This window comes from Lolium rigidum, chromosome 6, assembly GCF_022539505.1.
Source record: "Lolium rigidum isolate FL_2022 chromosome 6, APGP_CSIRO_Lrig_0.1, whole genome shotgun sequence".
Classification (NCBI taxonomy): Eukaryota; Viridiplantae; Streptophyta; class Magnoliopsida; order Poales; family Poaceae; genus Lolium; species Lolium rigidum.
The window spans coordinates 102,442,329-102,468,093 of NC_061513.1; the positions used below are offsets into that span (position 1 = coordinate 102,442,329).

At 43.4% G+C, this 25,765-nt stretch overlaps 2 protein-coding genes and 1 long non-coding RNA gene across 3 annotated transcripts; 2 read left to right on the forward strand and 1 right to left on the reverse strand.

Moving 5' to 3' along the window:
• The first annotated feature begins 1,620 nt into the window (after positions 1 to 1,620).
• LOC124663046 (probable glutathione S-transferase GSTU6) lies at positions 1,621 to 20,477 on the forward strand. Its single transcript, XM_047200803.1, has 4 exons — positions 1,621 to 1,950; positions 2,050 to 2,133; positions 8,146 to 8,150; positions 20,123 to 20,477. The coding sequence occupies exons 1-4, from the start codon at positions 1,621 to 1,623 to the stop codon at positions 20,475 to 20,477; spliced, it is 774 nt and encodes a 257-aa protein (XP_047056759.1).
• Positions 20,478 to 23,623: 3,146 nt separating this feature from the next.
• On the reverse strand, positions 23,624 to 24,127 carry LOC124663048. The gene has a single exon (XM_047200804.1). It carries the CDS (start codon positions 24,125 to 24,127, stop codon positions 23,624 to 23,626), a length of 504 nt encoding a protein of 167 aa, XP_047056760.1.
• Positions 24,128 to 24,562: 435 nt separating this feature from the next.
• Positions 24,563 to 25,454, forward strand: LOC124659530. Its single transcript, XR_006989611.1, has 2 exons — positions 24,563 to 24,946; positions 25,068 to 25,454. It is a non-coding gene; the product is annotated as an uncharacterized LOC124659530 (long non-coding RNA).
• Positions 25,455 to 25,765: the final 311 nt, after the last annotated feature.

Genomic DNA, 25,765 nt, shown 5'->3' on the forward strand with positions numbered 1-25,765 from the left:
CTATGAGTTTGAAGAGGGGGTTTGTACTGGAGCAAACACATGAGTGTATTGTGAGAAACTGGTATCGACCAGTTTCCAGACAGCTTCCCGAGCTTCTCCCCTAGAAACCAAATCGGCACGCAGCTTTAACCCCTTTGTTTCTTGTATTTACAGAAAACTACCACTTCAAGAAAACAATTGGGAAGTAGAAAGAAGTAATACAGAACCGCAGCCAGATCCCACGTCTTGATGCCACCGTTCTACTGCTCAAGCCCGTATGATGATCACTTCCCCGTCTCCGCCTCGTCGTTACCACCGCCCTGGCTGAAAAAATTGGCATGGGACGACGGAAATCGAGCTAACCGGCCACGTCTTCCCCAACTTCGGCTGACATGTTCTCCATTCGCGTCGGCGCCGTCGGACCTCCTACACCTTCAACGACCCCTCCAAGAGCTCAAGGGCGAGTGCGCGGTTCGAATGAACCCTCCACCTTGCTGTGTACTGCTCTGTAATGCGCCACCACCGTGAACCGTCGAACTTCGCTGTTCCGGTGGTCCTCGGCGCTAATTCCGGCGACCATCTGGCTCCTCACCGCCGCCAATTGACGTAGGACTCCGCCACGCTTCTGATCCGCGAGACCTCACACTCCGTCGAGCTTCAGAGGGTCGTCCCGACCTCCGTCCGACGCGCGTTCATCCGTGGCGGCTGCGAAACTTGTAGAAGCCCAAAAGAAGTCTCTGGGGCAGCTTCTGAAATTTCTTTCCACCACCGTCTCTCCAGACCGCGCAACTCACAAGCCCGCTTTTTATTACAGTTAGGGAGAGGACCACCGCTTTAACGGTGCCAAAGTTTTGGCGAACGACTCTACTTAGGACACCAGCAATGGAAGCGGAATGTTTGTGTCGCCTCAACACAACCACCTAGTATGGATAGATGGAGCTATAGTTAATTATTTATATATCCAAAACCAATAATTATTGATGAACTCAGCAAAGTACACAAGACCATATCTCTTGCCTCCTTTTCCTTATCTCTTTACCCTCTCTTTCTTGCCTTCTTATTATGGAGAAGTGTCCCCCTCTTCAAGCTACAACTTCATTTTTGACGCTACTACTTTTTTAGCTTTGGAACATCTAAACTTACATGGATCTGTGGGGCGGTATGTTTTTTTTTTGAGAGGGGATGTGGGACGGTATGTTGAGGCATATCATTGGCCATGTCCTTATATGCTATTTTGCTCCACCCACAGCGCTTCCTGCCTCTCCTCCAAACCCTCCATATACGCGCTGTCTGGTCCATTATAAATAAATTTATCCAAAATGGCCTCCTTTTTTTAGGTCTGACATGTGAATCATCGGTGTAATAATAGGAAGGGCTGCTGGCAAGGACGTGGTCATATTTGTCCAAGTCAAAAAATTGTATTGGCGCCGGTAAGTCAAAGGAGATGGTTCCAACGTAAGTTACTTAGTAGCAAATTAACCGCAAGATAAGTTACTTAGTAGCAGGTCATACTCAGAAAAACAAATTAAAATGCTCTCATACGACCAAGCAAATTGTACCACTGCAGCGGAGGATGTCTGCGCGTGTAGTCAATATATACATACCCTCGTCCCCTCCATGGCTCCATCCCGAACAGCAGCAATGGCCGGAGGAGGAAACGGCGAGGTGAAGCTGCTCGGGACGTGGTCGAGCCCGTTCGTCCTGCGAGTGCGGCTCGCGCTCAGCCTCAAGGGCGTGAGCTACGAATACGTCGAGGAGGACCTCAAGAGCAAGAGCCAGCTGCTGCTCGAGTCCAACCCCGTCTACACCAAGGTGCCGGTGCTGATCCACGACGGCAAGCCCGTCTGCGAGTCGCTGGTCATCCTGCAGTACATCGACGAGGCCTTCGCCGGCATCGGCCCCTCTCTCCTCCCCGAGGATCCCCATGACCGCGCCGTTGCTCGCTTCTGGGCCGCTTACATAGACGGCACGGTATAGCATCCATCTCACCTCTCACGCCGGCTGATCCCTTAGAGCATATCTTGCTGATAGTTTCCTCGATCGATGCTGTTCTGGTGATAACTGTTGCAGTTCCTCAAAGCGTCGGGCCAGGCGTCGAGCGGCAAGACGGAGGAGGAGAAGGCGGAGGGGAAGAAGCACGCGGCCGCCGCGGTGGTTAGAGCATCTCCACTCGTCCCCCCGACGAGGCCCCCGCGAGCATTTTTTTTCCATCCGGACGGCGTAATTCGGTCCAGTCGCGCCCCCGGTTCCTCGATTTTGTCTGGATTTGGGCATGAATTCATCCGGCGATCCCACGCCATCCCCGGCCCCCCGGGGAGCGCTCGGGGACTCCGGACGAAACGAAAGCGCGGGAAATACCGAGGAAACTTCCCGCACGTCTGGTGGCCCCAACTTGTCGGCGAGAGAAACCGATCGTCGTCCTCATCGCATCGTCTTCCGCGCGCTGTAAAAGCCTGCCGCCGGTCTGCATTCGCCGGCCACGCGACGAGTTAATGTCGTCGTCTTCCGCGCGCACTAAAGGCTGCTGCCGGTCAGCTCGCCGCGGACGCGTCACACTCCACGCGGCATTAATCCCCCGCGCCAGCCGCACCTATATACGCCGCTCCGCTCGCCGCGAGGCGTACCCCGTGCTCCACTCTCCCTCCACTCTCCCTATACTCTCCGACGATGGCGTTCTCCGACGACGACGGCGCAGCCAACAACGGCTTCCCCCGCCGCTCGCTCCACGCGTGGGAGGGGCACCTCCTCCACCAGGCGGGGTACCCCTGCCCGCCGGACACGAGGCCTCCCGGCGGTGGGTGGCGGCTAAGTCGTGGCGGCGTACCAATCCCGCCGCCGCCTCGGGGCCAACTTGTGGTGACCCGGCATACCACTGCATGGTGTAGTATGCAAGTCTGATATAACACCAATGAAACACCGTTCCACTAGTATTATATCGCTCAGAGTGGTACAACAGAAACATATGCGGGTCCAAGGCATGTCTATAGAATTACAACTCCGACTCTGTTACAGAAGATCAGCACAGCCTCCTACTTTACAATGAGGTAAATCTTCAAATAAGCTCCAGAAGAACGACTCGTAGTCTAATCCTATCACGAACTCTATTTGTAGAGTATCTAACTAGCTATAGAGGCTAAGAATAGATTCTAGCTAAATATGAGCTAGGTTTAGGAAGCTAGTTCCTTTCTATTGCTAATCTAGGTTTTCTTCTTGTTGATTGTGGTATCTGACTCTCCTGACATGGTCCTGTCTCTTGAAGTAGTTGTTGACTCCTCGGCCTTCGAGTTGCACTGTAGATCCTCCTTTGATGCCTCCGTACCTAAGCGGGGATTTAAGAGTGGGATGAGTACGAGCGTACTCAACAAGTTCATTATAGGAAAGAGGTGTTTAATGCACTAGCTACAGCCATAGACCAGAAAGTCATAGGCATGCAAGTTTTTGTAATCATTTCTTCAAAAGGTTGCTTTTATTCCGAAGAGCTATGTCCGTCGGCCTTCACCGGTTGACTAGAACTTCATGGAGTTCCTTTCCGGCAGCGTTCGCAGCTCCAAAACCCGGAACAGGGAGTGATCGGTCACGATTCGTTACACTCTCGCGAGGTGTGTTGCTTTACCCATAAGAGATCTTAACCTTGGTGCCAACCGGGCAATTTCCCCGTCCACACTTCCTTTGGTGTGAGGCCCGGTATAAGGTCCTAGTCAATCATGTTCCTCCGCTACCTCGCACACCCACCCGTTGTTGCATGCGCCGACCCTGGGTCCACGTCGGTCCCATTATTCCCGTAATTTCAGGGTGGACCCCGACCACGACAACAGTGCTGGGCTCTACCATACACTCCTACGCCGGTGGCTGCAACCCATCATAGACCGCAATACCGTGGGGAACTTCAGGCTTCCCCAGCCTACCGCTTGTTCCTCGGGCGACAAGTGTCTACGGACTATGCCGTGGGGAACTTCAGGCTTCCCCAGCCTACCGCTTGCCCCCGACAGATACAAGTGTCTACGGTAAAGCGCGTCCGTTGATGTACGAGAGGTGGAAACACTTTTGACTACTCCGTCCCATTCCAGATCTTATGGTTAACACGGGTATTACGGCACAAGAATCACTGGACGACATTTGTTGTTTAATCCTAGATGGATATAAACCCTTGCAATGGAACCTCCACCATATCAACACAATCCATGGTTCCATTGCCCACCACATAGTCATATTCATAGTTATGAAAATAGTGGTTTTGTTTTTTATGCAATAGTGATAAACATAGTACTTTGCAAGTAATTTGGTAAAAATACTCAAATGACATGAGCAAGCGATGAACTTGCCTTTCTTGATCGCAAGATTATGCGATACAAGGTCTTCGATACGCAATAACTCCAAATTCTGAAATAGCATCATCGTCCGGTAAGGACGATGTTTAAAAGATTGGCAAGGATGCAGTAATGCATAAGTATGAGATGCAATCGCTCTAAGCGTGACCTAACCCCGATTATTTAGGATTAGTGAGTGGTAGTGATTAGTTCAGGGTGTGTTGCACTTTTAGAGTGATTTACAAACAAGGTTCTTATTCAGGTTTGTGTTGGTTTAGAATCATAAGCAAGTGTTAAAATGCATAGTAACAATCATACACATCAAGGAATAGTGGTTGTATAATAAGTAAAGAGCAGTTGTCAATTTTAAGTCCTATAGTGCATGGTTGATGATTACTTATTATATTCTTCAAAAGAATAACTTTTGAAGAACATGTTCTTTAATAAAGAACAAGTATGATAAATAGGTTGGTGGGGTTATATGGTTGACTATGGTTTCATCTAATTTCTGGAGTAATTATTAGATGGATCCCAACTATGTTGGATTCATCAATAATTAAGGCTTGTATGGTTTTAGTGAAGTACAAGTATCTTAGGCCATCAATGGTTGCTATCATGGTGACATATCTTACTGGGAATAGATAGCTAGGGTTTATAGGTTCTATTAGGCAGGGTTGACGACTACTCTATATTTTCTTTAAAAGAATAACTTTTGAAGAACATACTTCTTAAGGAATAAGAAGTATTACAATTAAGGTTTAAGTTGTCTAGGATTTGCTATTGGATCCACTAAGTAAGGAATAGATGGTTCCAAAATAGGATGGTTCATAGTTCCTTGGTACTTGTAGGATTTGGGGGAGTATGGGTATGTAATGCAGATTATTGGATATAATTGCTATTAGGGTTCATCACAAGGTGTGATGCTAAATAAGGATAACTAAGAATGAGATCTAAGTAATAGGAACTAGAGTTAATCCTAATTGATCATCTAGGTTTTATTAAGATGAACGCATTGAATATTATATTCTTAGTGACAGGCTTCTACCTTTTATGTGGACATGGCAAGTGTTTAATGTCTATTGTGGTTCTATGATTGAAATAAAATATTATGATCATATGTTCTAACCTAAAGTTTAGGTTAGAAGCAATTTAGGGTTCACATGGATTAATGGAGCTGGGTTCCTAATTGAATTAGGGTTTTAGGAAACACATGAAATGATAAGGTTGTAGTATCATTCCAGAAGGAATTAGGGTTTCCTAATTACTATATAGTTCTAAGGTTAATGACTTTAGTAATAAGTTGAAGTTATTAATAGCTTTGAAATAAAAATAATATTGGATTTGGCATTTTATTATTTTAGAGGAATTTAATAATTAAGGTAATTATTAATCAGGGTTTAAATCCTTCTAATAAGGATTTAACAAGTTAACAAATAAATAAAATTAGTTTTAATGTTTTCTTTAATTTCTAATTGGTTTTTATTTAATTTATAAAGTTTTTCCTAATTATTGAATTTTTAATTCAATTAAGAATAAAAGAAAATGCTTAAATAACCATTATTAAATAATTAAATTTTTATTAAAAACAAAAATTTCATATTATATTTTTATTGGATAGAGTTTATTTTTATAAGAATTATGATATCTCATTTATATTTTTCTGAGTTATAATGAATTTTCTATAATTGTTTGAAGTTACAGCAATTTATGAAATTGAATTTAAACAAACGAAATACTAAACGTACCCGGACCTAAACTAACCAGGGTCACTGAAGAGTGGGCCTGAGACACGTCAGCCGCCACGTGGTCGTGGACCAGGGTCAAAATCGACGACGTGGCAGGAGGCACGGTGGCCGGCGGGCAGTTGGCGGCGGCGCCGCCGTTCCCGGGCTCCCGTGGATGGGGCTGAGGGTCGGGTTAGGCGCAGGACGAGATGGTGAGCACGTTGAGGGTGGCGCCGCTAGCTATGTGTCGCCGGAGCTTGGCCGGCGACGATGTGCCGCGGCGGCGGTCACTGGTCCATGGCGCGGGGGTGTTCCAGAGGCGAATGGGTGCTACCGAGTCGTCTCTGAGGATAGGTAGCTCACCAGGAGCACGATGGAGGCGACAGCATGGTCGGAGGAGCTCCAGATCGTCGGAATTGACGGCTCCGGCCGTCGGAGAGGGCAAGCTCGACGGAGATGCTCCAGGGCACACTGGCTCGATTCCTTGTGCTGGATGGGCATGTCGAGGTTGCTGATGACGACGGTGGCTACGGCTTGGCCAGGGGAGGTCTCCACCGGCGACGATTGGAGATGGCCGGGTCAGCCAGGGTTTCAAATTGGGAAGAAAAAAAATGGAGAGAGAGAGAGAGAGATCGGCGTTAGGGTCCATCCAGGGCTTTTATACGGTGCCTGGGCGCGTGCCTCGTCACGAATTCGATCGAAGAGAGGGCGCCAGCGCGAGGGGGAAGACGAACACGGCGTCGCGGTGGCCTCCAGCGCACGGAGGGGATGAGGACGACTTCGTCCTGAGATATTTCTCAGACGAAGGGCTACGGCTGGGGTTTGGGCCGTGCTGGGCTTGAGGTTGCTGGGCTGCTCTGCAGGCTGCTGGTGGTCCGTGTGGGTGGGCTGCTGCTGGGCTCCTTCGGCCAGGTGAGGCTTCTCCTCTCTCTTTTCTTTTTCTGTTTTTATTTTCTGTTTACTATTTTCTATTTTGATTTCTGTTTTTAATTCAAATTTCAATCATTCTGTTTTGCAGGTTTTTGACAATTGGTCTTTTATGAAGACTAATAAAAGTATTATAGTAATACTCAATTGTTTTGATTAAACATTTCACATATGTGAGCTTTATTACAAATTGTAATTAATCATGATTTTATGCCCTCATTTTAATTTCCTTTTTCTTGTATAATCAAATCTATTTTGCAAGTATTAGGGTTGATAATTTCTACTCTAAGTGTTTTAGAATTTATCATTAGGGTTTGAGCTCTTAATTGAGAATTTAGTTCCCTGCATATGATTTTATGTGATCCTCTATTTATTAAGATCTTGTAATTTTGATTAGCACTCTATGTCAAGGTTAGCACTAGGTTATTTTTAAGTTCCATAATGAATCATGAGCTTTAATTAGTGAACAATTCTAGGGTTCTCATCATATTCACCTAATGGCAATTTGTTTGAATCTCAATTAGGACTTGGTTTTATTTGTGATCACCCAAGTGATACTCAAACTAGGGTTGAGTTATAATTCTAGGTTATAGAGTTGAGATTACACCATATTGCATGTGCTAGGGTTTAATCTCCCCTAACCATGATAATATGGTTACTTTCTTAATTGCTTCTGTGCTCATTTAATTACTAAGGATTTGAGAATTGGTTTTATCTTCTACCAATTAACTATTATTATCCTTAATTTATCATTAAGTTAACTATATTGGTGATAGTTCTTTTTATAGTTAACTTTGGTCTTATGGATGAATGGTTTCTCACCATAATAAATATGGAGTTTTTACCCTAAGGTTTTCTTAGGTTCTTTGTTTTATGAAATATAGGTATGGTAGGATTCTACTTATGATCACCAAATGGTTCACAAGTAAAAGATAAGATATAAACCTAGGGTTGCTTACTAGTTATCTTTCTATAATTTCATGTGGGAAGGAAATCTACTTATTCTAGTAGGGTTTAACTTAGCCTCACATACTTCAAGAGCATGATCATGATTTGACATGATCCACTTGTTCTTGATATATTTACCTCAAGATCTTAGGGTTTATGATCATCACTCAGTTTATAATGATCAAGGTTTAACTTCCTAATGTATCTCTGATGAATTTGGTTTCTCACTCCCATGATCAAGCATTGTCTTGATCAACTAGGATAAATCACTTCTATCTTACTTTCTTGAATAGAACTACTATGGTTGCCTCTTAAGTTTATATCCCAGGAGATTGCCTGAGATAATTACTTAGGGTTTTTCTCAAGGAATGATGGTTGGAATACATGTATGTATATCCAAGGTTTTAGCTTAATCAATGATGATATAATCATCTGTTTATAAGAATAGTTCTCTCCCTCCAATCCAGGTGTTGTCTCCACTATCTTGAGTGTAACTCCATGGCTTGAGTTTTCTCATATTGGAATGGTTTATTCTAGGGTTTATGGTGTACTCCTAATATTTATTTAAGTATCTAGGCTAAGATTCCACTTGGTTAACTTAATTGGATTAGTCTCATTCTTACTTTATCAATTCATGGATATTGTATTATTTCATGTGACATTAGGTTATCTCACCACTCCAAATGGAAATGGTTTACAACCTAATACTTTTAGTTCACAAGTTGTCCTCGTATTCACAATTAGGTAAAGCTAGGATTGATATGAATGGACTCTCTCATTTGGAAAGGACTTCAATGCTAACCTAAGGTTATTCTCTAGAGATAATGATGTGGTCACCAATATCCATGTTTAACATAACTGGGTTCTCTCTCTAGGAAATGTCTTCAATAATATCCTAGGGTTTCTCTCGAGATGATGATTTGAATACATGGATGTATATTCAAGGTTTTTCATTGATCCTCTAATAAGTAACATAGAACTCTCACTTCTCTAGGTTTGATGTATATTAATATGTAGTAGAGAGGACTATATATTTCTAGAGTTTATCTCCTTGTCTTATTTCCAAGAATGAAGTAAAATAAATACCATGAGATTCATGGTAGGATCATGGATTAGTTTAAGACATGAAGAAGATAAGTGGAGAATAGTTTCTTCAATTATTGTTACTTGATTTCCAATTAAATGGATGTTCATATGTTATGGCAAGGAATATCATGTTATGATCTTTAATAAGATCAAGTAGTTGATCTTTGATTAATAAGTTCTTGTGTTAATTTTAATTCCATTTGATCTAACCCCTTAGATCAACTTATCTCTACCCAAAACAAGGTTTTAGCAAAGTCACATTGAGGTTTATAGCGCTTGACTTGATGAGCTACTTCAGTTCCACCAAGGTCAAGTGAAACTTCGATATCGTGGATCTGTTTTACTTTAAAGCGCGAAAATTCCCCGGATTTTCTATGCATGAATGCAATGCACACAACTGTTTCCTCTATTTTTGTAACCCCATTACCTGGGATATTACAGTGTCTACCCCTTAAACTAAACTTCGTCCTCGAAGTTTGATCTCTCTCGCGTTTCCGAAGTGTGGATCTGACTTGTGCAGACTACGACTTTTCTCGAACTCCGTGGTGATCTCACTGGATATAATTGAATATATCCCTTGTCCAGATTCTTCCTGGAATCCATTACTGTTTGACATCAAACAACTATTACTTTCTTTACTTCCATGATTTCCTCCAATATTATAAGCTTGTTTCCTTTCTCATTGAATATTCAATGATTGAGACTTCTTCTTGTCTTGACAGTCTTAATTGAGGACTAATTGGATAACATTCTCCTATTTGATAAAATAGGTCTTTGTTTTTCCCTTACTTCCAAAACTGCAATAATGGTACTAAGTAAGGTACTTAACATGGAATGATCATGATGATTTATTTCCCTAAGAATGGATTAGACTCATTTAGTCCATCCAATCAGGGTTTATAGTTGATACTTATAACTATTTTGGATTATTTAGGTTCCATGAAAGGAATCATTCAATCAGTCTTTAGTTTTAGTATGGTCAAACTCCTTCAGTCTTTGGATTTATTGAGCTTCATTTGGTCTCCGATATTTCCTTCATCCAACTTCTTTATCCTTAACTTACTTGAGCTTTCGTACTTCTGAGTAAATACTACTCACATTCTCAAGTTATAGTCCACTTCTTACTTCCTCGAGGTATAAACCTCGGCTTCTGGTCTGACATTCTTCTGAAAGTAGTGTTCGACAATCTTATGAAAATAAGATCGAACTTCCTCTCAGTTCAGACCATCTTCTTCTATTTTGTTCAACGTATTGAGTCATTGTACATCTAACTCAATCTTTACTCTACCCCTTAGAGTTTTCTTATGGTCTTGAACTCCTTTTTCTTCCAATTATTGGAGTTATGGTTAGAATATTGATCTAGGTCTAGCTTATGGGTTATACTCTTCTAAGGTCTTGCGAAGAATATCTGTGGTGTATCCACTCAATTGTGGACATCCAATGTGAATCCTTCTACTAAGTGATGATAGGTCATCGTTATTTGGCTGACCAAACTTTATTTGTTCCTAACTTCTTGGTACGAATAATCCAATTATGGACTATTTGGTACCAATTATGGCTATTTGTTATCTGAAAATGGATTCTATTATAGGTTTTGACCAATTGGTCGGGACATCTTCTACTCTATTCTCCGAGTATTGATCATGTACCAACTAGGGTCTTCTCGATATCAACTATGGTCTTCCGATATCTGCTATGATTTCATCTATCATCTTTCTTTCTTCGAGGTTTATTTTGCAAGAGAACCACTAGCTGACACTATGAATATAGTATCTTAAGTGATTTCCCATGCATTTTCTCTTCTATAATGATTATGGTTCTACTTCTACTTCTCCATAATCACCATATTTCTCACCCTCATGCTTCTTATGTACTAAAGTACTCCTCTGTTGAGGTAAAGCATGATTTTTAGATTGGTACTTCCTTCAGAGTATTGTGGTTACTTCCCACAACTTTTCTTCCTTTTGTGTGATGTACCTTCATCTTGTCTTCAAGATTTTGGAATTCGTCACTTCCTCACACGAATACCATTACCCTCTAGATCTATAGCATCAAGTAAGAACTTGATATTGCAACATGCATTTGCATATCAAAGTCAAACTTCATGTATGGATCTAGTCAATCAATGGAAATCCAATAAAATCCAAGAAGATTCGGCTTTGTGCTTATAATACACACCATCATAAGCCTGAATATAATAGTTGAGTAAGACATCTCTAAACATCAGGCTCTGATGTGTAGTATATAACACCACATAATATAGGTTTATATCATGATACTTAGCATGAATATAGGGCATTCTACTATTTGTCTCAAAATTTACCTTAATTGCACAATTGCAATGAGATAAACTTGAAACAAAGTGGTCTGGAATAGTTGTGGTTGACCTAAAGTTCTTTGGAAGTATTAGCTTCACTTCTATTTTGTTGAGGACTATCTCACATGATATGTCTAGGTTCTAACATTGCTATTCTAAACACATAACTATGGAAATATAGTTCTTATACTTCCAAGTGTTTATACTACCATAAGACTATGGACATGATGTGCTTGGCACACTTCCCATTGTTTTGGAACACAATTCTTGCACTATTGTTGAACAACTGGCTTCTTATTGTTCTCCTCCTAATTATTTATGATGTTCTAATCCATCACATAATGATTCTCAGGTGAATCTTATATGATTACTATCTCTACCATGGAAGTAGACATGTATTATTCCAATCACTCTTCCTTACCTCCCATGATTGACTCATCATGGTCTATACTATCTCATATAGCTTATATTTATCACTTACTATCAGTTGTTCCACAAGTTTGGATAGATTTTACTTACCCATTACTTGTCTTGGTATTCACCTTCTGCTAGGGTATTACACATATCTTCATTACTTGATATCACTCCTATTATAGGTCTGGATAACTTTTACTTAACCATAACATGTGTTGGTACACGTCTTCCAATAGGATATCTTCCTTATGGTTGTATCCTCTCTTTGGACTACCATGTAGTGTATACCAACTGTGGTCTACTCATCTATGATTTTAAGGACTTCATGGTGTTCTACATACTTGGGATTAGCTAACTTCACTTGAGAAAGATGGGTAAGAAAGGTTGACTCAAGTGTGTCAGGATTATTCTCAAGTGAATATCCATCTCAAGTCATAAAAATATTTGGTTTAACTAAGACAACTTCCTATAGACACTACCAATCCTATAGGTCTCCTTTAAAGGGTTTTAATCCTAAGGTCAAAGCATTTGCTCCGATACCAACTGTGGTGACCCGGCATACCACCGCATGGTGTAGTATGCAAGTCTGATATAACAGCAATGAAACACCGTTCCACTAGTATTATATCGCTCGTAGTGGTACAACAGAAACATATGCGGGTCCAAGGCATGTCTATAGAATTACAACTCCGACTCGTTACGTGAAGATCAGCACAGCCTCCTACTTTACAATGAGGTAAATCTTCAAATAAGCTCCAGAAGAACGACTCGTAGTCTAATCCTATCACGAACTCTATTTGTAGAGTATCTAACTAGCTATAGAGGCTAAGAATAGATTCTAGCTAAATATGAGCTAGGTTTAGGAAGCTAGTTCCTTTCTATTGCTAATCTAGGTTTTCTTCTTGTTGATTGTGGTATCTGACTCTCCTGACATGGTCCTGTCTCTTGAAGTAGTTGTTGACTCCTCGGCCTTCGAGTTGCACTGTAGATCCTCCTTTGATGCCTCCGTACCTAAGCAGGGGATTTAAGAGTGGGATGAGTACGAGCGTACTCAACAAGTTCATTATAGGAAAGAGGTGTTTAATGCACTAGCTACAGCCATAGACCAGAAAGTCATAGGCATGCAAGTTTTTGTAATCATTTCTTCAAAAGGTTGCTTTTATTCCGAAGAGCTATGTCCGTCAGCCTTCACCGGTTGACTAGAACTTCATGGAGTTCCTTTCCGGCAGCGTTCGCAGTTCCAAAACCCGGAACAGGGAGTGACTGGTCACAGTTCGTTACACTCGCAGAGGTGTGTTGCTTTACCCATAAGAGATCTTAACCTTGGTGCCAACGGGCAATTTCCCCGTCCACACTTCCTTTGGTGTGAGGCCCGGTATAAGGTCCTAGTCAATCATGTTCCTCCGCTACCTCGCACACCCACCCGTTGTTGCATGCGCCGACCCTGGGTCCACGTCGGTCCCATTATTCCCGTAATTTCAGGGTGGACCCCGACCACGACAACGAGTGCTGGGCTCTACCATACACTCCTACGCCGGTGGCCGCAACCCATCATAGACCGCAATACCGTGGGGAACTTCAGGCTTCCCCAGCCTACCGCTTGTTCCTCGGGCGACAAGTGTCTACGGACTATGCCGTGGGGAACTTCAGGCTTCCCCAGCCTACCGCTTGCCCCCGACAGATACAAGTGTCTACGGTAAAGCGCGTCCGTTGATGTACGAGAGGTGGAAACACTTTTGACTACTCCGTCCCATTCCAGATCTTATGGTTAACACGGGTATTACGGCACAAGAATCACTGGGACGACATTTGTTGTTTAATCCTAGATGGATATAAACCCTTGCAATGGAACCTCCACCATATCAACACAATCCATGGTTCCATTGCCCACCACATAGTCATATTCATAGTTATGAAAATAGTGGTTTTGTTTTTTATGCAATAGTGATAAACATAGTACTTTGCAAGTAATTTGGTAAAAATACTCAAATGACATGAGCAAGCGATGAACTTGCCTTTCTTGATCGCAAGATTATGCGGACAAGGTCTTCGATACGCAATAACTCCAAATTCTGAAATAGCATCATCGTCCGGTAAGGACGATGTTTAAAAGATTGGCAAGGATGCAATAATGCATAAGTATGAGATGCAATCGCTCTAAGCGTGACCTAACCCCGATGATTTAGGATTAGTGAGTGGTAATGATTAGTTCAGGGTGTGTTGCACTTTTAGAGTGATTTACAAACAAGGTTCTTATTCAGGTTTGTGTTGGTTTAGAATCATAAGCAAGTGTTAAAATGCATAGTAACAATCATACACATCAAGGAATAGTGGTTGTATAATAAGTAAAGAGCAGTTGTCAATTTTAAGTCCTATAGTGCATGGTTGATGATTACTTATTATATTCTTCAAAAGAATAACTTTTGAAGAACATGTTCTTTAATAAAGAACAAGTATGATAAATAGGTTGGTGGGGTTATATGGTTGACTATGGTTTCATCTAATTTCTGGAGTAATTATTAGATGGATCCCAACTATGTTGGATTCATCAATAATTAAGGCTTGTATGGTTTTAGTGAAGTACAAGTATCTTAGGCCATCAATGGTTGCTATCATGGTGACATATCTTACTGGGAATAGATAGCTAGGGTTTATAGGTTCTATTAGGCAGGGTTGACGACTACTCTATATTTTCTTTAAAAGAATAACTTTTGAAGAACATACTTCTTAAGGAATAAGAAGTATTACAATTAAGGTTTAAGTTGTCTAGGATTTGCTATTGGATCCACTAAGTAAGGAATAGATGGTTCCAAAATAGGATGGTTCATAGTTCCTTGGTACTTGTAGGATTTGGGGGAGTATGGGTATGTAATGCAGATTATTGGATATAATTGCTATTAGGGTTCATCACAAGGTGTGATGCTAAATAAGGATAACTAAGAATGAGATCTAAGTAATAGGAACTAGAGTTAATCCTAATTGATCATCTAGGTTTTATTAAGATGAACGCATTGAATATTATATTCTTAGTGACGAGCTTCTACCTTTTATGTGGACATGGCAAGTGTTTAATGTCTATTGTGGTTCTATGATTGAAATAAAATATTATGATCATATGTTCTAACCTAAAGTTTAGGTTAGAAGCAATTTAGGGTTCACATGGATTAATGGAGTCTGGGTTCCTAATTGAATTAGGGTTTTAGGAAACACATGAAATGATAAGGTTGTAGTATCATTCCAGAAGGAATTAGGGTTTCCTAATTACTATATAGTTCTAAGGTTAATGACTTTAGTAATAAGTTGAAGTTATTAATAGCTTTGAAATAAAAATAATATTGGATTTGGCATTTTATTATTTTAGAGGAATTTAATAATTAAGGTAATTATTAATCAGGGTTTAAATCCTTCTAATAAGGATTTAACAAGTTAACAAATAAATAAAATTAGTTTTAATGTTTTCTTTAATTTCTAATTGGTTTTTATTTAATTTATAAAGTTTTTCCTAATTATTGAATTTTTAATTCAATTAAGAATAAAAGAAAATGCTTAAATAACCATTATTAAATAATTAAATTTTTATTAAAAACAAAAATTTCATATTATATTTTTATTGGATAGAGTTTATTTTTATAAGAATTATGATATCTCATTTATATTTTTCTGAGTTATAATGAATTTTCTATAATTATTTGAAGTTACGACGAATTTATGAAATTGAATTTAAACAAACGAAATACTAAACGTACCCGGACCTAAACTAACCAGGGTCACTGAAGAGTGGGCCTGAGACACGTCAGCCGCCACGTGGTCGTGGACCAGGGTCAAAATCGACGACGTGGCAGGAGGCACGGTGGCCGGCGGGCAGTTGGCGGCGGCGCCGCCGTTCCCGGGCTCCCGTGGATGGGCTGAGGGTCGGGTTAGGCGCAGGACGAGATGGTGAGCACGTTGAGGGTGGCGCCGCTAGCTATGTGTCGCCGGAGCTTGGCCGGCGACGATGTGCCGCGGCGGCGGTCACTGGTCCATGGCGCGGGGGTGTTCCAGAGGCGAATGGGTGCTACCGAGTCGTCTCCGAGGATAGGTAGCTCACCGGGAGCACGATGGAGGCGACGAGCATGGTCGGAGGAGCTCCGGATCGTCGGAATTGACGGCTCCGGCCGTCGGAGAGGGCAAGCTCGACGGAGATGCTCCGAGGCACACCGGCTCGATTCCTTGTCGCCGGATGGGCATGTCGAGGTTGCTGATGACGACGGTGGCTACGGCTTGGCCAGGGGAGGTCTCCACCGGCGACGATTGGAGATGGCCGGGTCAGCCAGGGTTTCAAATTGGGAAAAAAAAAATGGAGAGAGAGAGAGAGATCGGCGTTAGGGTCCATCCAGGGCTTTTATACGGTGCCTGGGCGCGTGCCTCGTCACGAATTCGATCGAAGAGAGGGCGCCAGCGCGAGGGGGAAGACGAACACGGCGTCGCGGTGGCCTCCGGCGCACGGAGGGGATGAGGACGACTTCGTCCCGAGATATTTCTCGGACGAAGGGCTACGGCCGGGGTTTGGGCCGTGCTCGGGCTTGAGGTTGTCGGGCTGCTCTCGCGAGCCGCCGGTGGTCCGTGTGGGTGGGCTCGCTGTCGGGCTCCTTCGGCCAGGTGAGGCTTCTCCTCTCTCTTTTCTTTTTCTGTTTTTATTTTCTGTTTACTATTTTCTATTTTGATTTCTGTTTTTAATTCAAATTTCAATCATTCTGTTTTGCAGGTTTTTGACAATTGGTCTTTTATGAAGACTAATAAAAGTATTATAGTAATACTCAATTGTTTTGATTAAACATTTCACATATGTGAGCTTTATTACAAATTGTAATTAATCATGATTTTATGCCCTCATTTTAATTTCCTTTTTCTTGTATAATCAAATCTATTTTGCAGTATTAGGGTTGATAATTTCTACTCTAAGTGTTTTAGAATTTATCATTAGGGTTTGAGCTCTTAATTGAGAATTTAGTTCCCTGCATATGATTTTATGTGATCCTCTATTTATTAAGATCTTGTAATTTTGATTAGCACTCTATGTCAAGGTTAGCACTAGGTTATTTTTAAGTTCCATAATGAATCATGAGCTTTAATTAGTGAACAATTCTAGGGTTCTCATCATATTCACCTAATGGCAATTTGTTTGAATCTCAATTAGGACTTGGTTTTATTTGTGATCACCCAAGTGATACTCAAACTAGGGTTGAGTTATAATTCTAGGTTATAGAGTTGAGATTACACCATATTGCATGTGCTAGGGTTTAATCTCCCTAACCATGATAATATGGTTACTTTCTTAATTGCTTCGTGCTCATTTAATTACTAAGGATTTGAGAATTGGTTTTATCTTCTACCAATTAACTATTATTATCCTTAATTTATCATTAAGTTAACTATATTGGTGATAGTTCTTTTTATAGTTAACTTTGGTCTTATGGATGAATGGTTTCTCACCATAATAAATATGGAGTTTTTACCCTAAGGTTTTCTTAGGTTCTTTGTTTTATGAAATATAGGTATGGTAGGATTCTACTTATGATCACCAAATGGTTCACAAGTAAAAGATAAGATATAAACCTAGGGTTGCTTACTAGTTATCTTTCTATAATTTCATGTGGGAAGGAAATCTACTTATTCTAGTAGGGTTTAACTTAGCCTCACATACTTCAAGAGCATGATCATGATTTGACATGATCCACTTGTTCTTGATATATTTACCTCAAGATCTTAGGGTTTATGATCATCACTCAGTTTATAATGATCAAGGTTTAACTTCCTAATGTATCTCCGATGAATTTGGTTTCTCACTCCCATGATCAAGCATTGTCTTGATCAACTAGGATAAATCACTTCTATCTTACTTTCTTGAATAGAACTACTATGGTTGCCTCTTAAGTTTATATCCCAGGAGATTGCCTGAGATAATTACTTAGGGTTTTTCTCAAGGAATGATGGTTGGAATACATGTATGTATATCCAAGGTTTTAGCTTAATCAATGATGATATAATCATCTGTTTATAAGAATAGTTCTCTCCCTCCAATCCAGGTGTTGTCTCCACTATCTTGAGTGTAACTCCATGGCTTGAGTTTTCTCATATTGGAATGGTTTATTCTAGGGTTTATGGTGTACTCCTAATATTTATTTAAGTATCTAGGCTAAGATTCCACTTGGTTAACTTAATTGGATTAGTCTCATTCTTACTTTATCAATTCATGGATATTGTATTATTTCATGTGACATTAGGTTATCTCACCACTCCAAATGGAAATGGTTTACAACCTAATACTTTTAGTTCACAAGTTGTCCTGTATTCACAATTAGGTAAAGCTAGGATTGATATGAATGGACTCTCTCATTTGGAAAGGACTTCAATGCTAACCTAAGGTTATTCTCTAGAGATAATGATGTGGTCACCAATATCCATGTTTAACATAACTGGGTTCTCTCTCTAGGAAATGTCTTCAATAATATCCTAGGGTTTCTCTGAGATGATGATTTGAATACATGGATGTATATTCAAGGTTTTTCATTGATCCTCTAATAAGTAACATAGAACTCTCACTTCTCTAGGTTTGATGTATATTAATATGTAGTAGAGAGGACTATATATTTCTAGAGTTTATCTCCTTGTCTTATTTCCAAGAATGAAGTAAAATAAATACCATGAGATTCATGGTAGGATCATGGATTAGTTTAAGACATGAAGAAGATAAGTGGAGAATAGTTTCTTCAATTATTGTTACTTGATTTCCAATTAAATGGATGTTCATATGTTATGGCAAGGAATATCATGTTATGATCTTTAATAAGATCAAGTAGTTGATCTTTGATTAATAAGTTCTTGTGTTAATTTTAATTCCATTTGATCTAACCCCTTAGATCAACTTATCTCTACCCAAAACAAGGTTTTAGCAAAGTCACATTGAGGTTTATAGCGCTTGACTTGATGAGCTACTTCAGTTCCACCAAGGTCAAGTGAAACTTCGATCATCGTGACTGTTTTACTTTAAAGCGCGAAAATTCCCCGGATTTACTATGCATGAATGCAATGCACACAACTGTTTCCTCTATTTTTGTAACCCCATTACCTGGGATATTACACAACTCCTCAACGTCGCCATCGAGGAGGCGCGGATGACCTTGACGGATGAGGAGCACGCCGAGCCACGCCACCACCCCGACAACTACACGGCGTGGAACTCGTACTTCCTGCGGCGGTGGGAGCGGGAGCTCGCCTCGTACGACGGCCCGCCGCCTCCGCCTCCGCGCAACAACTCCGCGGGCCGCCGACGTTGGTGGAGCGCGCCGGGCCGGAATCTTGAGGCCGTCCTCGAGCACATCGAGGGCGGCAACTTTCCGGTGCTCACGATGCCCCCTCCATCGAGGGCATCGGCGAGCCGCCGCCGGGGAAACGTCTGGCAGCCACGGCGCATGGCTGCCAGCTCGTCGTCTTCCGGATCGGCGCCGAGGTCATCCTTGGCGCCGGTGAAGAGGGAGGAGACGATGTCGCCTTCGACGCCGGTGCGCGTCAAGAAGGAGCCGGCGTCTCCGCCGCCGACCAGAGGGCGCAGCAGTGGCGCCCTCGTCATCCGCGACCAGCCTTCCGCGCCGCAGAGCGGCCGGAAGAGGACGATGAAAGAGGCCGCCGCAATCCAGCTCGCCGAGGAGGAGGCGAAGCGCGCGGAGGACGCCGCGATGGCGGAGGCGATCGCCGGGTCGCCGAAGGACATGGAGGAGGAGAAGCGCGCGGACGACGCCGCACCGGGACCGGGCCGGGCGCGACCGGGAGCGCCGGGAGGCGGAGCAGCCAGCGGCGGCTGCCGGACCCGGCCGCCGCACGCCAACTCGCCGCCCGCGCCGCTCCAACCGCCAACGACGATGTCGCGCGCTACCGCCGTCCTGCGACACCTCCATCCGGCGTCGCGTCGTCTCCGTCGTCGACCTCGAGTCCTCCGACGACGAATGGTACAAGCCATCCCCGGGGTGGGGAGACGCCGGCCGGGGCAGCGAGCAGCCGGGCCGCGCAGCCGAAGGTCAACGACGACGGCTCCGACGACGACGGCGGCGACTACACGGTGTTCTACCGCCATTTCGGCATGTAGAGCGCCGTGTTTTAAAATTAGCATTTGAATTCCCCTAGCCGAATTCGAAATATAGTCGAATTCGGCCTCTATGTATGAACTCCGCCCGTTATGTCATAAATATCATTAAATTTAGTCTATATTCACCCGTTTTTAGCCGTATTTTGTCAAGTTTCCGTTTTTTAAATTCGCCTCGTCGACTTCGCCTGGGCACGCGGCTGGGAAACTACTACTCCCCACGCCAAATCTTCCTCCAATCCGGACGAAAATTTCGCCGGATTTGGGCGTGGGGAGCGCCAACGAGTGGGGATGCTCTTACCCTGGAAGGTGCCCTCAAGGAGTGCTCCAAGGGGAAACCATTCTTCGGCGGTGACAGTCCTGGGTACGTCGACGTCGTGCTCGGCGGCGTCCTGGTGTGGCTCCACGCGGGCGACGAGATGAAGGGCGTCAAGACCTTCGACCCCGCCACGACTCCGCTCCTGGCCGTGTGGGCGGAGAGCTTCGACGCGCTGGACGCGGTTGAGGCCGTCATGCCGGACGTCAGCAAGCTAGTTGAATTTGCCATGGCGTGGATCGCTCAGGCCGCGGCCACTGCGGCAGCCGCCGCCGCAGCAACTAAGGGTGTGTTCGGTTCCAGAACCAAGTGGAATGGAACGGAACCATTCCGCGTCTAGAGCTGATTCTTGTGTTTGGTTGTGGAATGGAACGGAACCAAGTGGTTCCTCAAAAGGGAATATTCCCTCTATATGCGGAATGCACCCATTCCACCGAATTGGTGAAATGTGGTGGAACGGCTGTTAATTGGACACTATTAATTATGAAACACTTCACTAATCCAACCAAAAATAATTAGTCATTGTTAATTAGGATTTTAAGATTAAAAAGGCCATTATCCACTGTTAATTGCGATTTTGAGATTAAAATATTAAAGTTTAACCACATTCAGTTCTGCTCCTCAATTCCTCCAACCGAACAAAAAACAATGTTAATTACGATTTTGAGATTAAAAAGGTCATTAGACGCTGTTAATTACGATTTTGAGATTAAAATGGCCATTTATCATTGTTAATTACGATTTTGTGACAGATGATTAGTTTAATATCATTACGTTCCGCTCTCCAACTCCTCAAACCGAACAAAAAATGGTACAATTCCGTTCCTCATTTTTATTCAAACCGAACACGGGGATGGAACCATTCCATTCCTCTGGAACGGAACCATTCCATTCCATTCCATGCCGTTCCAGAACCGAACACACCCTAAGTAAAGAGGCTACCTCTTCTTTCTGCGAAGCTCTGCTAGCTGGATCAGTGTGCAGGACATCTAGAGATGCCTTGTGTTTGCTATATAGTGGTACCATTTGCATTTGCGACATTTCTATGGATATTTTTTGAAAGCGACATTTTTATGGATATTGTGTTACTCTCATTCTCACTAGGAACAAAAACGGAAGGAGCGCGCATTATAAACTCGATAAGCAAATAACGAATAATGAAAAGGAAATCGCAGACGTGGAAAACCTCTCCAACACAAAGGGGAAAAAACCACGAGCGGCAGCCCCTTGTATCATGAATTTGGATCACAACATAACAAACTTCACCTTAAAATAAATTCTATATTGTAGCATGAATTTCAACAATCTCCTGAACAACAAAGAAAATACTTGCTGGCGCCAACAACCATTTGGGCTAAACAGTTATACCATCCAAGCTCGAGCAAAGCTTAAACTTTGTAACGTGAATTGGCTTTGTTATCATATCAGCAGGATTATCATAAGTACTTGTCTTGCATACCTTCAGTTTACATTAGCAACAATGTCGCAAACATAATGGTACTTGATATCAATGTGATTTGTCCTCTCATGAAACATTTGATCTTCTGTAAGATATATGGCACTTTGACTGTCACAAAACAAGTTAATGCAAGAATCATCTCCACAAAGCTCAACATACAAATCTTTCAACCAAAAAACCTCTTTCCAAGTTTCAGCAATAGCCATATATTCCGCTTCGGTTGTAGATTGGGCAACAACAGGTTGTAATGTTGCCTTCCACCTTACATCACATCCACCAACAGTGAACCCATAACCTGAGTTCAAGTCGGCAGCAAAATCTGAATCCATATAGCCTGCCAGTCCCTCACCGGTCTTGCCAAACTTAGCAAGCTTTGGATGTGCCACGAAGGTACCTGAAAATCCAATGAACAACTTTCCAATATTTTTTTTACCAGAACTAGTTGCCATGACCTTTACAAATCTTTTTCTCGATGCACATACAAACATAGTGCCCGAGGAAATTCCGGTGGCATGGAGCATTTACGACTTAAGACATTCTCACCAACATTTCCAGCACAACAAAGAAACATTTCAACGACAATACCATCTAGACAATGGTGAGATGTTTGCGTTACTCAAAACACTTGTCGTGCTCTTGATCCAATCAATAGCTGCGAAGCATACATTACATGGTTGATTTTGGCCACAATGAACACGCATTTGATGCTCAATTTATTTCCTACTTCGTGTTTTTATTGAGAAGGACAGAGATTATGCAATGACTTACGAGTCAATAGTATCTTTAATTACATGGCTTCACTTAGCTGGTTTCTAGGGTGTGTGTGATATTCCCGGTTCCCAGTTGATGGTGGGTTTTCGTGTTTTCGGAGAATAAGTCTCTATTGGCATGATATTATCATGTTGTCATGTTTGTAGGTGTTGTGGGGTGGCTTCGAGGTTTTTGATGTATGCTCTTTGTCAAACCCTTGTTAAATAATTTAATAAAGAAGGCAGATGCATTGATCGATGCAGACATTAGAACATAGCTTCTTTTCAAAGTAAAAATATCTAATGAATTGTGAAGCCCTTGCTTCCATCATATGCCGGTGGTCGTAGAAATTGACGACTCATTACTTCAAGAACGTAATATCTAGATGCGACGATGGAAGATTGGAACGATCTTGTGATTGGATGGATGAACGATGCCTAAAGGTGATCGGAGATGACCAAATTTATAAGTGCATTGTGGAATTCACGTGTACAAGCACCTCACTAATTCGGAAGTTTTGGTAGAGGCATCTATGGCAAGCAAAGGTCTCACCAGAATAAATATATGGCCATGCCTCGTCAAAAATCCACTTTAGAGCTTGAGCTCACGTCTAAATATATGTAAGTTTAAACAGAGAAAGTAGTACCCAACAATTTAGTTATATCTAGCAAGTAGCAACAAGAAAAAGAACTCATTCTCAATTTCAGATCGTCGCACCATCACTGTTATTGACCCAAGGCAAAAGGTTTGCCATATTTGCTGAGTAAGAATAAGCATTTCACAAGTTTTACAAGCCCCTGTCTGGCTAAGAAAAATAAATAAATTGACTACCCTCGTGAAATTACATTATTTAGAGTTTTGGCACCAACAACGCACCACAAAGCCACCTCTTCTTTAATTATCGAAATAAGCATGGTGACGGTCATAGTCTTCTTGTGGAAAACCGAAACATTTCTTTCTTTCTAAATTTTTCAAGAGACACGCATTGCGAGGGAAGTTATGTCCTTTCTGGTCTCCCCTCCCTCTTTTGTGGATCACCTCGGTCCATCAATTTTTGACGGTGCAAATGCCTTGCTAATTTGTTGGATCAATATCTAGGCCAAACCAAGTCTTCAAGTTAACCAAACCCAACATGAGAAGAGGAGGTAGGCCACCCTTGCTATTGCTTGCAAAGGTATAGTTTGGGCTCTAGAAACAAAGAGAGAACCGGTTGAATTGATCTAAGCTAGTTTTATACACAACTGCTTCCGGGCATGTTGCACACACAAATGCATGCGTCACGCGTGGCGCGGCAAGGCCTCGCTCCCCACCTTGATGGCTCCAAAGCCACCGCTACGCGCGGCGAGCACCCGCCGCCGCGCCGCGCCGCGCCTCCTCTGCGCCGGCCGTATGAGCGTGCAGGCGCCGAACTCGCACGGCGCATCCTCGGGGATGGTCTCCATCGCCGCGTCCTTCCTCCGCAGCAGGACTGCCGCCGCCGGCTCCTGGCCAACGCGAACCTTCGTCGCTGCCCGGACGTCCGCCGGCTCGGGCGCGACGCGGCGCCGCTGTTTCGAAGAGGCGCGGACGAGGTCGTCGGCGCGGTCAGAGCTCGCCCGCACGTACATGGCCGTGGCCGACCTGCCGAAGCCGGGGCCGCGGCCGCCCGCGACGGCACCCGAGGGCACGTGGCTCGCGCACCCGGAGATGCCGCGGACGTAGAGGTCGCAGGCGGAGTCGCACGCCCGCGCCAGCGCGCGCATCGGCGAGCCGAGGCAGAAGCACCCGCCGCCATTCTTCATCTCCTGCGCACGTGGAGTCGGTGGCTTCTTCTTACAGAGAAAACACAAACCAATCGAGCAATAGTAATCGGAGACTGGTAGTAGCTATCTCGTCGTGGAGTTGCCTTTTTTCCAGAACTCAACGGATGTCTACGTTATTCGAGTTCTTGATTGATGGTATCTAAAGGTATAATTGCTCCACCCCCATGGGGCACTCCCAGGCTATCCACGATATGCCACTGGGCGTGCAAGGGCTGGGCGAGCGCCTCGCTTCTTCTTCTTCAGAGATTGGACCACGTGTCGCTGCAAGATTGGATAAGCTAAAGAAGAAAAAGAAAAGAATCAGAAGGAGAGGGGAAAAGGAAAAGGTACCACGAGCCAAACCCTATCCGCCTCCAGCCTTCTCCTCTTCTCCCCTCGCGCCGCCATCCCAGCCGCCACCCCGCGAGCCTCTCCTCCCCACGGCGAGCCTCTCCTCCCCACCGCGCGAGAGCCTTCCGTTTCGCCGGCGGCGCTTAGGTTCGCCCGCAGCGGCTCGATTGGAAGCGCGGGTTGGCATGTCCGCGAGAGAGATGGACTGGGGAAGAAGGTCGTGGGGCCATGGTGTGGTGGCTAGTGGCGAGGACAGGGGCGGCCGGCGAGCTGCGAGGCGGTGGCGGTGTCTGGGGAGGAACCAGCAGCCTCTTCGTCTCCTAGGCCTCTGCCTCGATGTCGTCTTCTCCACCAGATCTTCGTCCAGGACATGGTGGTGGTGGATCCAACCCGACCAGGGGTCCTCATGTTGTCTTCTCCACCGGATCCAACAAATTGCTACTGGGAAAGTCGGAGCCAGATCCGCAGGTTCCCATATCTTTTCCTTCCTCCAAAATTTCCAGCGTTGCCAAACATCCTGTGGAACTACTACAGCTGGTATTGCTTCTTCTTTGTCCTCACTCACCAATCTATATCTCTACGTGTGTAGATTTTTCGTGAGATTTTTCTCCTGCTGCTGTTGATTGATTTGGAAGCTTACTTTACTTCAGATAGGAGAGCTACAGTAGGAACTTGGGAGATTCGATTTGGTCAACGTGAAGGTAGCTTCTCCATTCCTGTTTGTATGCATTTTGTTCATCTTTATTAATCCTTGTCCAACTCATTGTGAAGATATGTGCATGTTCTTTTTCTGGACAACTGAGTCAGTGAAATATATAGTTAAATAGTTGGTGATCTTTACTGTGGTAACCACTCAAAACCTCTCTATGAAGTTAGATTTGAGCATTTTCCAGTGATTGTTGTTACGTAACGACCATCTTAGTTAACCATGTTAGACTTACAATCTGATTTTTTTTCATGTATATTATTTGACAAATATATATATGCAGCTTTCCATCGAGAGCCGCATGCCTGTATCGGCGTAAAACACGGCTTGATACTGACTTTTCTTCGTTGTTGACACTCAGGTGATGCTATCCGTTGGGGTCGGCCGTTTCTAGTAAGCGGCGGATAACAGGGAAAAGGTCTGAATCCGCAAGTATTTTGATGGGTTCGGACGAATTTGTCCACGGTACTGAGGGCAACGTGTTGAGATCAGCTTTACCAACAACTCGCCCGCGCTCATATACATGCATGTTGGCCGTTTATTGAGCGTGTGTAACAAATCGGCTGACTATAATTTGTTAA